The sequence below is a fragment of the Bos mutus genome, chromosome 26, assembly GCF_027580195.1.
Source record: "Bos mutus isolate GX-2022 chromosome 26, NWIPB_WYAK_1.1, whole genome shotgun sequence".
Taxonomy (NCBI): Eukaryota; Metazoa; Chordata; class Mammalia; order Artiodactyla; family Bovidae; genus Bos; species Bos mutus.
In genome coordinates, this window is record NC_091642.1 from 33915027 (window position 1) to 33929376 (window position 14350).

Sequence of the window (14350 nt, forward strand, 5' to 3'; positions counted from 1 at the left end):
TGTGATTCCATTGTTTGCAGTTATAACATTTTACCAAATGATACATTCTCGAGATATAAAAAAAATATAGTCAGAGGGTTGGAAAGTGAAAACCAAATTTCCAGACACCCATGCTCACTCTAGAAATTACTTTTCTGAACATTTTTTTGTGAATTCTTCCAGAAATTTCTGTGTTTGTATGCACAGGAAAAAAACATATATCCTTTTCTTGCTCACATTTCTCAAAAGTACTCTATTATTCATATTCCTCTACAACTTACATTTTTCCCATTAACAAAGAGTTGGACATGGCTGAGCAACTAAGCACTTCGCACCTCACTGTTGTTAGCCAATTAACAATGGATTAAGTTATGTATGCTAATTCTCTCTTGCATTAAACATATATGTCTTCCAAGCCTCTCTTTGAGCTTCCCTGGTGGCTCAGATGGTAAAGAATCTGCCTGCAATGCAGGCGACCCGGGTTCGATCCCTGGGTTGGAAAGATTCCCTGGAGAAGGAAATGGCAGCCCACTCCAGTATTCTTGCCTGGAAAATCCCATGGACCGCAGAGCCCGGTAGGTTACCGTCCATGGGGCCGCAAAGAGCCGGACACGACTGAGCGACTTCACTTTCACTTGGATTAATATATATGAGTGTCCCCTTGACTGGGGCATCGGGGGTAAAGGCAGGTTCCCTGACCAAGGGTGCTCATGTGGGCACCTCCTATGCGTGGCTGTCTCTGTAGTAAGCACTTTCAGTTGCTCTCCTGCATCAATCAGAAGCCTTGAATCTGGGCGAGGGCGAATTAAAGCGAGTGCGTTGGAGAAAGGCTGCCATCTGCTGGACGATGTTCGTCATGGCAACAGGAATCTCTGAAGCGGCGGGGGAATGGCTCCCCCCGGGGTTGGGAACGCGCAATATACACTCTTGGAACCGGTGCTTCCGTGGAAGGGTCACAAGATTTCAGTAATTGCCCCCAAAGTCTTATCCTGTTCTCTGCAGTGCTGAAGAACTAAAACAACAGATCACAGTGGCCAGGGTGAGCCCAGACCTCCAGTTTATCCGAGGCTCATACATACGTGCTAGCTCTTAAATATTTCCTTGGGAAGTGGATAGTGGGTGTTGATCACACTCTACCGTTTTGCTGCCACAGAGTGTGAGCTGAATGCTTACCAGGAAGCTGGTGTCTGACTGCATGTGGGCAGCCATAGGACATCCCATGAACTTTGGGGAGCTCACTGGCCGGCTAATCCACCTCCCATTGCCCTGCCCTCCCTGTTACCACCGGCCTCCCCTGCCTACTCCTGCCCACATCCCTAGCCCCACTCTCTGGCCCCACCTCCCTGTCTGTAAGTGTGAAGAATCTTTCCCGTGTCAAGTGTGTTTAACATCCTTACAAAAGCCAGTGGCCCCTCTATTTCTACCTCTCCACCTCCATCTCTGACCTGTTGCCCCCCCTTCGTGTGAACTGAGACGCCTTCCCAACCCCTCCTGGTAATGTTCTCTCTCCCTCTCTGTCATTTGGTCCAAGTCTTCATTTAAAGTGTCCCCTCTCACCCTGTCCCATTCCCCTGATAGCCACGGGCAGGCCATCATCTGCCCAGAGCCTGAGAAGTCCTACATGTGGAGCTGCAGAGCGCAGCACACAACCTGAAATTATGAGGTTGCCCTGGCCTGCTTTGGGGGACAGACTTGGGGGGACAAGAAGAAGAGAGGCGGTACAGGCTAGTGATGGTTCAAGTGTGGTCTGGAGTCAGGCTGCCTGGGAGTCAAGTTCAGCTCCGTCCTCTAGCTGTGGGAGCGTGCACAGATCCCTTAACCTCCCTAAGACTCATTTTCCCCTTCTGCACACTGGGGCTAATCATAGCCCTTCCCTGACAGCATCATCAGAATTAAGTAACAAAATGCAGGGCTCTGCATGGAAAGCAAACACTCAACTCAGGCCAGCCTTTCTGACCATGAGCACGTGGAGCAGCGGGCACTTCATAAAAGCACCGTTCACGTCATCTGTGCTCAGGGGGCTGCGCAGTGCAGTGCAGAGGTTGAGGGCAGGGGCTCCGGACCTCCTGGTCCTGGCCCAGCCAGTGGGTGGCCCTTGGGCAAGTTATGCGACAGCTCTGTGCCGCGGTTTCCTCATCTGTAAAGTGGTGGTTATCACAGCAGACACCTCACAAGGTCGTGAGGACTGCTACTTACAAAACACTGAGAACAGTGCCTGGCTCAGAGGAAGCACTTTGGTCTCATGGTTAAGCGAGGGAGACGCCGTGAGACATAACAGAGGAGCACAGACACCAACACGCGTTGACACTCTCCGACCCCAGCTGTCTTATCCGCCAAGGGGCCGTGGTGGCAGTAGTTCTCAGGGCTGCTCTGGAGACCAAAAGAGGCCAGGTGGTGACCCTCACCACAAGTGTGACCATCATCACCATGGGCGCCACGCCCCCCGCACAGCTGGCTGGGCAGATGTGTGTCCTTGTGTTCCCAGAGAGGGGGCCTGCACCCACCTCAGCTGAAAGGACCTGGGCTCACTCGCTGCTCTTTCACCCCCAGACATTTAATGAATTCGAGATCGAGCAGCACCAGGAATGTGCCTACGACCACCTGGAACTGTACGACGGGCCTGACAGCCAGGCCCCCATCCTCGGCCGTTTCTGTGGCAGCAAGAAGCCGGACCCTGTGGTGGCCTCGGGCAGCAGCCTGTTTCTCCGGTTTTATTCGGACGCCTCGGTGCAGAGGAGAGGATTCCAGGCTGTGCACAGCACAGGTGCGTGGGCTGGGGCCCTGGCCTTCAGCTTATCCCCATGTGGACCCGAGATAGATGAGTGATGAAGGCAGGGAAAGGATCACCTTTAATTCTGATTATTGTGGGGATGGGAGGTGTGTGATGACGTGTCCCTTTTAAAATGAAACATGAACAGCCATGGGGGGAGGGTTATAGCAACCTATTAAGTGAGCAACCCTTTTTCGGTGCCAAACTTCCTACATCTCTTCCTTTCTTCCTCCTTCCCTCCTTTTAAACTTTTATTTGTAATTTTGCTGTTTTGTGAAACCCTGGGTCTGGGTGCTGAATGGTGGAAAGAAGTCCTCTGTACCCCCCCAAGAAGCAGTTACAAAAAACGAAAAGTGTTTCTGCTTCCCATTATTTTTCTCACTTGAAATAAACAGCCTTAATCAGCCCTTTGGAGGAAAATGTTTATGCTTATAACTTACATTATTTACCATGCTAAACAGAAGAAAGTCAGTAAGAACACTGGCTCTGTTGTTTAGCCACTTAAAGGATACAGCCTGGGACTTGTTGTTCAGTCACTAAGTCGTGTCCGACTCTTTGAGACTCCTCTTTGCAGCACCACAGGCTTCCCTGTCCTTCACCATCTCCGGGAGCTTGCTCAAAATCACATCCATGGAGTTGGTGATGCCATCAACCATCTCATCCTCTGTCGCCCCCTTCTCCTGCCCTCATACAGTCTGGGACTAGAATCCATGAAGCAACCTTGACTTTCTGATCCCCGCCCTCTGACAAAGCAATGGCAGTGAGGCTCACTCAGAGCCTGCGATCATGATCGTGATCTCTGTGAGGTTTTCTGATCCCTTTAACAGCCCCTCTTCCCAGTTTTTTCCTAGAGTCAGAAAATATGAATCACATGAGACAAAGCAACAGCCAGCATCTTGGAAGCCTGGCTGACCCTGGCCGCAAATTCCCCACTGTTCACGGCTGCATCACCACTTCCCTGGTGACGTTTAAAAGCCACTCACTAGTGACTTCACCCTCTTGTCCCTGCAGACTGAGTGTGGGTGCTCAGGGTGGGTCAGGGTCCTGCAGGAAACAGGGGCACACTCAGGTGGAGTCATTATTTGAGAAGCTACTAAGGGACCGTTTACAGAGGGGTGGACAAGATGTGGGGACTCCACAGGGGCTGTGCAGCAACCATGGCTAAGATGCAAGGCTGTCACTCCCCTCGGTCTCAACGACAGAGGCGGGGGATCAGTTCCTGAAGCCTAGAGACAAAAGCTGGCAAGCAGAGGGCCCCCAAACAGGAGCTGTGACATGCAGTCAAAGGACACAGTCTGTGGTGACCAGGCAAGGAGGGGCCTGGGACTAGTGCCCTGACCTCTCTCTTCCCTGATCTGCTAGTGCTGGCTGTGGCCGGATCAGGGAGCCAAGGGGCTGGTCCAAGTAGACCCAGAGGTCTGCCTCCAGGGGCCAGGGCAGGTGGGAAGAGGAGAGGAGATCTGGCAGGATGGGTGGGAGGCAGATACTTTACCAGCGGAACTATCAGGGAAGCCCAGATACAGGTGCAATCCAGATCTATTCTGAGGTTTCAGGTTTAAGCCCTCACCAGCAGTTTTGAACCCACTCCAGTGTTCTTGCCTGGAGAATCCCAGGGACAGCGGAGCCTGGTGGGCTGCCGTCAATGGGGTCGCACAGAGTCAGACACGACTGAAGCGACTTAGCAGCAGCAGCAGTTTTGATGCGCTTTGGGCGCCCTCTGCTGGCAAAAATAACAGATTACGGTAAGTCTGTCGGCAGGAGTGAGAAATGGCAACCCACTCCAGTATTCTTGCCTGGAAAATTCCATGGACAGAGGAACCTGACAGGCTACAGTCCATGGGTTGCAAAGGGTTGGACACGACTGAGCGACTAACAAAGTGGGGTGATGAAACTTGCCTGGCCTTTCGCACAGAGCAAACACTAGGCTTTGTAGAGAAAACGGGCCTGTACAGAGGGTGCGAAGAGAGACAGGGTTGCTGGGGGTGGGGTGCGCAGTGCGGAGCGTGCCCTCTCTGTGCCGAGGGAGCATCGCGCTTCTCTCTCTGCTCCAGAGTGTGGGGGCAGGCTGAAGGCCGAAGTGCAGACCAAAGAGCTCTATTCCCATGCCCAGTTTGGGGACAACAACTACCCGAGCCAAGCCCGCTGCGACTGGGTGATCTTGGCGGAGGACGGCTACGGCGTGGAGTTGATCTTCCGCACGTTTGAGGTCGAGGAGGAGGCCGACTGCGGCTACGACTACATGGAGGCGTTCGACGGCTATGACAGCACGGCGCCCAGGCTCGGCCGCTTCTGCGGCTCCGGGGTGAGTCCTGGGGATGCTGGGGTGGTGGTAGGCGGTCACTGCGGGGACCCAGAGCATGAACTGAGTGGTCAGACACACATGGGTCACAGCCCTGGTGGCCCCTGCGGCTGCTTAGGGCACCAGGCAAGAGGCCCGTCCTGCTGGAGCAGAGGGAAACCCGGAGGGTAGCTGGAGAGGAGGTTGGGAAGTAACGGGGACCAGGTCAGGAAGGCCTAATGCAGAGGCCAGCTAGGGAAGAGCATCTTCCTTTTAGGGCTGCCTTTTTGCAGACTGGGCTTCCCTGGTAGCTCAGCTGGTAAAGAATCCGCCTGTAATGCAGGAGACCCTGGTTTGATTCTTAGGTGGGAAAGATCCCCTGGAGAAGGGATAGGCTACCCATTCCAGTATTCTGGTGGCTCAGCTACCCACTCCATTATTCTGGCCTGGAGAATGTCATGGATTGTGTAGTCCATAGAGTCACAAAGAGTCCCAAGCAACTTTCACTTCAATTCACTTTTGCAGAGGGTTTGTCTTACTTTTGCAGAGGATTTGTCTCCCCACACCCCCATTTTTATTTAGCCTCCAGGCCTTTTTATTATCCTCTTGTGTATTCCATATACTCCCAATTCTCTCTCCCAGTAGAAACCAAATGCTTATACAAATTACGAATCACTCTTTTAACTATAAACATTAGTTATGTTCAAGGTCATTGTGATTGTTTTCATTATCATCTTTTTCCTGGGCCACCTCCTCAGGACAGGGCAGGCCTGTTTTCATCACTATTTCCCCAGCACCTGCCATAGGGCCTGGCACTGAGTTGGTGCTCAGTGAGAGCATAGGCCAGTTCAGTGTCCTGGTCCTCCTCCATCTGCATCACACTCCCCACACTGGGCTTCCAGCTCTGTCTTTTCCTTCACCTGCAGAGCTGATCACTCAAGGCTCTGCAACTGGCCGAACTTACAATAAATCATTTTGGAGTCATTATTAGTGCATGTGGTAAATGAACCTCAAACTGGCCTTTGTATGGATCTTTGAATAATTTCCCTTCATCTTCTCTCACCCTCCAAAAGAGAAAGGATGACACAGTGTGGCTTAGCTGATGCAGTGCCTTTGAGAGATAAAGGGTCCAGAGGAGAACTTTGAAGGGTCCTGAGCAGTGAAATATACGGGAAGCCCAGTTTGGTTCCGTAAGAATCTGGCAGATGGCAGTCTGGGATCCTGGCTCCCTTTCACCTACCACCTGGCGAAACCTTTCTGTCAAACGTAACAACTCCATCCCACGTTTTGTCCTTGGACAAGGCAGAGGCCTCAATGATGGTCTTTGTCTTAGATCTCCTGGGAGAACATCACAGCGGTGACCCTAGTGCTGGGTGATTCATGATATACACTTTATAGTCAGAAGACCTGAGATTGGGGACTATTGAGTTGTGAACTAGATTTTCAACTAGATTTTCAAGCATAGAATGGAGATAGTGCCTGCCTTATAAAGCGGCTGTAACTTTACATGAGATGAAATCTGAAAATGCTTCAGCATGTGTGTGTGTTAATCACTCAGTCATGTCCAACTCGTTGCTACCCCGTGGACTGTAGCCGGCCAGGCTCCTCTGTCCATGGGATTCTCCAGGCAAGAGTACTGTAGTGGGTTGCCATTCCCTTCTCCAGGGGATCTTGGAGGGATCAAACCCAGGTCCCCTGCATTGCAGGAGATTCTTTACCATCTGAGCCACCAGGGAAGCCCTGAAAGTGCTTAGGTGCACTTAATTAACTGATGCACTTAATAATAATAGATTCTATAAGAGTTGTGCATTTAGAATTGTCTTTGGAAAAGTAGAGCTGGGGCAGGGGGCTGGGGGTGCTCTTGGGAGCAGAATTTGAAAAGCTTTTCTTTGAAAAAACAGCTTGTTTTGATGCCCTTCAGCGTCTCTCCTGTGTCTTTGTCTCATCCTCCTTATTTTAATACTACAACCACAGCCAACTGGCTTAAAGTCCCCCTGGTTTTCCTTTCTCCCCGCCTCAGCCATTGGAAGAAATCTACTCTGCAGGGGATTCTCTGATGATTCGATTCCACACTGATGACACCATTAACAAGAAAGGCTTTCATGCCCGGTATACCAGTACCAAGTTCCAGGATGCCCTACACATGAAGAAATAATGTTGTTCTTGAAAAACAGGAACTGAGAATGTTTTTGTAACAATAGCACCTTTTGAATCTGCCCTAAAGCAGTGTACAGTATTATTCTCAAACAAAAACTCAAAATCTAGCCTCGGAAGTGTGTGTATCGGATGAATTTGGCTGATCTGGCCAGAACAAGGAGGGGAGAAGATATTTCTTTGATTCCAGCCTCGGTGTTACCAATCATGCAGTTTTAAAGATTAAGATTTGATGTCACTGGCTATTTAAGCGTTGCCTGTTTGTCTCCTTGCCCTTTGCCCCTGTGAGGCAGAAGCCTACCCTTGGGTGGCTCTGTTTCTGGATGTGCTTCCGTAGGTGGAAGGCAGGCTGACCATGTCTTGGGAGTCGGGGCATCTTCCATCAGCGCTAGGCAATGAGGATAAAAGACTGGCCATAGCTCACGTGTTCCTCACAGCTTTGGCTGGAGACATTAACTCTCTGCCAGGGACACATCACCCAAGAAGCCCAAGAATATGGGCACTGGGACTAAAACAGGCATCGCAGCAAGCATCATGCAGAAGAAGCTGGTGTTTGAGGATCACTGTCACATAGCAAGGAGACCCCCAACTTGTCCTCTGTGTCTTCAGCTCTCCTTGCTCATGTTGGGTTTTCCCCATTCCTAATTGCATTAAGGATCCAAGGCATCTGCTGTGACTTCAGCAGAACAGTTGCTGGTGAGAGTCCCTAGTCTTCCGAAAAGAAGACGTCCTGACTTGTCCTCCTGCCCTCGCTGACTTGGAGAAGATTCCATGTGGCCTTGGGATTCCATGGGCCAATATTATCTCTTTCTCCAGCTTTGGAGGCCCTTGCTGTGGTTGACTTCCACTCTTGACAACCAATACCAACTGTATTTGCAAAACGTGCAAAGACATCTTATGGGGGACCATTCAGGTCCCTCATGAACATCATTGAAAACTGGTTAATTATAAATTATGTAAGAATCAACACTTTGTGGAACAAGTCTACCTGTGACTAACTTCCTGAAACTGGTTAGGTTAAAGAGTGCATTGGTGACTTACTCAGACTAACCAGCATTCAGTCACCAACTTTCAATTAGAATTCATCACATTGGGCACTCGCTTTGAAGAAGTGGAGAGGATGTTGTTTACATAATTTTAGAACCTCCAGGTGTACTTTAAAGTTTTGAATGGCATTTCATTAAGGCATCTATGGGCATTATGAGCTAAAAGCTGTGGTATGTTAGCTTTAAAAAAGAGTATTTATGTTGGAATAATTTTAAAATAATGTTTACATAGCCGTAAGTCCTGTGTGGTTGGTATTGAACACAGGATCGCACACAAGAAGATTTTTGGTGAGAGTTGAAATTGCTCCCAAGCACCAGAATTCTTGGGGATGAATCAACATCATTTGAAACAAAATATTTGCAAAACATTTAAAGGTGATATTTTTGAAAATCACAATATGGCCCCAGAGGACTATGTTTAGTTAAAAAGATTGCTGGGAGTTAAAATAAAAAGACATAAAAAAATAAGAATACAAGAAAGGTAGAAAAAAATGCATGGGAATATTTTTTCCTTAAAATAGAAAAAAATCAAAGTATTATTATTAATAATATATGTCTGTATATATGTATGTATGTAAAGGATCAACTGTCAGAGCCTTAATCAGTGCAGTGTGATAAATGCTGACCCACAGACTTGACTGAATAGGCCCTCCTGGACCAGCCTTGTGTTTTATGGTTCTACTTTTACCAAGCCTCTCTTGGCCTTTCTTGGCCCTGGAGGGAGGTTCAACCTACATTCTTATATTGTGATCTTTCACAGCCCCTGTCTTGGAAGATCTTTGTTTCAGCACGTGGAACAGCTTGTCATGTGGTTCGGGTCTTACCCGCCTCACAGGGTGGATTCCATTTCTCTGATTTTTTGTTTGGGGGCTTTTATTTTGTCCCATCTGATCTTCAAAGTTGACACCAAAATCCGGATGCAGAAGGTGGCTGTTAAGGGTCTCTCGCTGAGGACTTGAAAATTCTGTAGTTTCAGCCTTTAGAAGTCTGAATAAGATTGATGAATTCCCTGGAAAAGTGAGAAGGAGTCAGAAACAGAGTCAGCTCTGCCTCTGTCTTTGCTGCTGTCGTGAAACAATGGTACTTGTTTTTCTCTCTCTAGTATGATTTTCAAAAACACACAGCTTCAACCATTATCAACCTGTGGCCAGTTGGAAACAATGAGACGCTTGTGAAAACCTTTCTTTAGGCCTTCTGTGAGTGACGTATTCCCAGAAAAGACAAGCTCTGATTCAGCTGGGGCTGGCCAGACAGCTCCCCTGGAAGCTCAGACTCACGGGACATAAACACAATGTGGGTTCTGCAAAGAACTAAACAGATGGCTTCACGAGAGAAAGTCCACTCAGCAGAAAGACCCAGGCCCCTGCCTTGGCTCTTCCAAATGCTCAGTGACCTTTCTGTACACATCCCACGGGACGTTACCCCTGCCTGCTTTGTCCTTGGGGCTGTTGCAAAGCTCCAAGCAGGTTGACTTCAACTCAGAGAATTCTCTTGATGACCTGGTGAAACATTTGGGGTCCAGGTCTTCAGCCTGATCGAATTCTAGTGTCATCTGGTCTAGCAAATGCTAGAACCTGGATCCCAGGGCAGGGTGAAGATCTGGAATTAACTTCAGCCTGTGGAATTTCTCCAATCAGAGAAGGAGGCTGTGCATTGATTCACCATAAGATGGTTTTCCTCTAAAGTTAAGTTTTATGTTACTCATGAAATGCTCAACTTGGTTACATCATTTGTAAAATCTTGTTAACTAGCAAATCACCCTGGGGTTTGCTGTCAATCTGGTCCATTTGATAAATCTCAGATAATTCGTGGTATTGTCATTGTTCAGTGTGTGAACAAGTATTCCCTAGGCTTTGGCAGATGGTTTTCAAGTTTCCTTTGTAGACTGAACTTCTGAAAAATAATCCCAAATGCCTAGAAGATTTCTTTAAAAAAAAAAAAAAAGAAAAACCGTTTAGAGGATTATCTATAAATATACTGTATTTTTTATCTTGTGTAATTGTACGTTTCATGAAATGTCAGTTTCAAAAAGAAAGTGGAAAGGAGCTAACATATGTCTAGAAAGAATTGTTTCATTAAAGAATGTGGATTTATCGACATGTCCTGGGTTTGTATGACAAATTCAGTCCTCTTGGCGATCTTTTTCTCCAATATCACAGGAACTTGGGAAGCATGTACAAAAAGGGGGGCCTTCTCTCTGGCCTTCTATGATCTGGTGAATACCCAGAGCCTGGCTCCAGAACAGGGCTCCTATTGGACCCAGAAAGTCACGAGCAAAGCTGAAGAGGGCTTCAAAGTCGCGCCCCTTCTTGGACCCAGACAGGCTGGAAATCTAACAACATGAACATCGAGGAGATGGTTTCTGCTGTAACCACGCTAGCTTAGGCGTGGTAGCCACCTTCCCTTTGTCCCCCAGCAATTCTCCATCTGGCTTTGAGCCTGAGGACCACATGTGGCCTCTAAAACTGAAGGTCACAGTTCTTATAAGGGGGCTTGATTACAAGTGGCAATTGTGTTTTTGGTCTTTTGGGATCTTGTTGTTCATGATTTGCCCCAGCTGCCCATGCACACGGTTGTTTTTAGTTCCTTATAGTTTCTTTGTGTTTGGTTGCGTTTGGTTTCTCAAGGAGACATTTGTCCAGGTGCAAGCATGCAGTGTAACAAGGGGTCCCAGGTCCCAGACCCCAGCCTGGCTCAAGACACATCAGATTCTCCTCCTGAAACTAGAGTCCTGTCAAGGGGCGAGAGGGCTGAGCTTCTTCAGGGCTGGTTTTCCCTGGGAGGATGTCCTGAGAGCACCATCTAGGAGTTCTTGCTGCTGAAGCCTCAGGAGTGACCCAGAGCCGGGGTCCCCGACCTCTCTTCTTTCTGTTGGCATCCCTACACCCACCCAACCAATTTCATTTCTTCTTAAATTAAAGGTTAGGCATCTGAAAAAAAAATTCGACTTCTCTTTTGATGCTATGACTGGAAAACCATGACTGACCCAGACTCTTAGGCCAGAGCACCCGTTTACTGACTTTCTTAGCAATTCTTCCAAAGGAGTAACATGTCCATTGGAGAATGAGTTGGTGATCAGTGGATGCAAAGCAAAGACAGAGTTAAAAAGGCCCTCGCTGGCCTTGTCCATCCGCAGACAGCTTAGCCAGAGGGGGCAGGGCCACCAAGGCCAGTTCCTTGGTCCAGATCTCTGGTCCGGGTGTGATTTCATGCCTACCAAGCAAAGATAGAACACACTTTGTACCAGTTGTGCTGGTTTAAATAGTAACCTGTATCGTAAACATGTTGTCTCTACTTTATAGATTGAGCCGGAGGTTGGAAGAAGTTACTTCACTTGCCTAAGACCACACAGGGTCCAGAAGTGTGGTCAAGGCGTTACAAACAGGCGTCTCTGAGCTGCGTTGTCCCCCTGACTTCTGGGCGCCAGTGGATTCAGTTTAAGCCTCACTGAGTCTTGGGGACCTGAAGCCCCATGAGGCAAAGGCCACGCTGGTCTTGTTAAGCAAGGCATCCAATGCCTGGATCCTCACACCCCATTTTCCAGGATCATCTGCCTGAACAGATGGTGTCTCCACCCCCGTTAGTTATATCCCAACCCCAGGCATTGGCTTTCTTCCCATCTCCCCCTACTTTTCTTCCCTCCCCGCCGCCCCCCGCACGTTTCTTCCATCAAGTCTCACTGCCTCTGCTTCCTCAGTAAGCCACAGCCCCCTTCACTGCTCTCCATTGCCACTGCTCTCATCCCAGGGCAGCCAGTGTCACCGCTCACGTCGACTCTGCTAACCAGAGTCTGGGTTAACCCTTGTATCCCTTGGAATCCAGGCAGTGCAGGTAATCATTGTCAGCCCCACTTAGGTCATCCTCTCCTCAAAACCCCGAAAGTCTTTCCTTTGCTGCACTGTGGAAATCTTATCATGCCCTGCTGCTCACATCACAGGCCCCAAACTCGTTCTGCTTTTAACCTCCAGGTTTTCCAGGTCCCTCCCACCAGGTTCACTGGCCTCCCTCCTATCCCAGCACACTAAGCCTGCTTTAGAACCAGGCCTTTGAATTTCCTGTTCCCTCTGCCTGGAACCCTCTTCTTATTTTTCATATGCATCTTTTTTTTTTTTTTTCTAATTTTATTTTATTTTTAAACTTTACATAATTGTATTAGTTTTGCCAAATATCAAAATGAATCTGCCACAGGCATACATGTGTTCCCCATCCCGAACCCTCCTCCCTCCTCCCTCCCCATACCATCCCTCTGGGCCGTCCCAGTGCACCAGCCCCAAGCATCCAGCATCGTGCATCGAACCTGGACTGGTAACTCGTTTCCTACATGATATTTTACATGTTTCAATGCCACTCTCCAAAATCTTCCCACCCGCTCCCTCTCCCACAGAGTCCATAAGACTGTTCTATACATCAGTGTCTCTTTTGCTGTCTCGTACACCGGGTTATTGTTACCATCTTTCTAAATTCCATATATATGCGTTAGTATACTGTATTTATGTTTTTCCTTCTGGCTTACTTCACTCTGTATAATAGGCTCCAGTTTCATCCACCTCATTAGAACTGATTCAAATGTATTCTTTTTAATGGCTGAGTAATACTCCATTGTGTATATGTACCACAGCTTTCTTATCCATTCATCTGCTGATGGACATCTAGGTTGCTTCCATGTCCTGGCTATTATAAACAGTGCTGCGATGAACATTGGGGTACACGTGTCCCTTTCCCTTCTGGTTTCCTCAGTGTGTATGCCCAGCAGTGGGATTGCTGGATCATAAGGCTGTTCTATTTCCAGTTTTTTTAAGGAATCTCCACACTGTTCTCCATCGTGGCTGTACTAGTTTGCATTCCCACCAACAGTGTAAGAGGGTTCCCTTTTCTCCACACCCTTTCCAGCATTTATTATTTGTAGACTTTTGGATCGCAGCCATTCTGACTGGTGTGAAATGGTACCTCATAGTGGTTTTGATTTGCATTTCTCTGATAATGAGTGATGTTGAGCATCTTTTCATGTGTTTGTTAGCCATCTGTATGTCTTCTTTGGAGAAATGTCTATTTAGTTCTTTGGCCCATTTTTTGATTGGGTCGTTTATTTTTCTGGAGTTGAGCTGTAGGAGTTGCTTGTATATTTTTTGAGATTAGTTGTTTGTTGGTTGCTTCATTTGCTATTATTTTCTCCCATTCTGAAGGCTGTCTTTTCACCTTGCTAATAGTTTCCTTTGATGTGCAGAAGCTTTTAAGGTTAATTAGGTACCATTTGTTTATTTTGCTTTTATTTCCAATATTCTGGGAGGTGGGTCATAGAGGATCCTGCTGTGATGTATGTTGGAGAGTGTTTTGCCCATGTTCTCCTCTAGGAGTTTTATAGTTTCTGGTCTTACGTTGAGATCTTTAATCCATTTTGAGTTTATTTTTGTGTATGGTGTTAGAAAGTGGTCCAGTTTCATTCTTTTACAAGTGGTTGACCAGATTTCCCAGCACCACTTGTTAAAGAGATTGTCTTTAATCCATTGTATATTCTTGCCTCCTTTGTCAAAGATAAGGTGTCCATATGTGCGTGGATTTATCTCTGGGCTTTCTATTTTATTCCATTGATCAATATTTCTGTCTTTGTGCCAGTACCATACTGTCTTGATAACTGTGGCTTTGTAGTAGAGCCTGAAGTCAGGTAGGTTGATTCCTCCAGTTCCATTCTTCTTTCTCAAGATCGCTTTGGCTATTCGAGGTTTTTTGTATTTCCATACAAATTGTGAAATTATTTGTTCTAGCTCTGTGAAGAATACTGTTGGTAGCTTGATAGGGATTGCGTTGAATCTATAAATTGCTTTGGGTAGTATACTCATTTTCACTATATTGATTCTTCCAATCCATGTACATGGTATATTTCTCCATCTATTAGTGTCCTCTAGTGTCCTTCACAGCTGAATTCTACCAAAAATTTAGAGAAGAGCTAACACCTATCCTGCTCAAACTCTTCCAGAAAATTGCAGAGGAAGGTAAACTTCCAAACTCATTCTATGAGGCCACCATCACCCTAATACCAAAACCTGACAAAGATCCCACAAAAAAAGAAAACTACAGGCCAATATCACTGATGAACATAGATGCAAAAATCCTTAACAAAATTCT

General features: G+C 47.4%; 1 protein-coding gene across 2 annotated transcripts in view; it reads left to right on the forward strand.

Moving 5' to 3' along the window:
* TLL2 (tolloid like 2) overlaps positions 1 to 12276 on the forward strand; it is a 145309-nt gene extending 133033 nt beyond the window's left edge. Inside the window, exons 19-21 of one of the 2 annotated variants that reach the window (XR_011462779.1) lie at positions 2530 to 2743; positions 4860 to 5051; positions 7048 to 7187. Coding sequence is in view for 1 of the 2 variants with exons in the window: in XM_005898846.2 (XP_005898908.2) it covers positions 2530 to 2743; positions 4801 to 5051; positions 7048 to 7182 (600 nt within the window). In the remaining variant the exon portion in view is untranslated. Of the gene's footprint in view, positions 1 to 2529; positions 2744 to 4800; positions 5052 to 7047 lie in introns of both variants that reach the window. The other variant, XM_005898846.2, reaches the window with a different exon arrangement.
* Positions 12277 to 14350: the final 2074 nt, after the last annotated feature.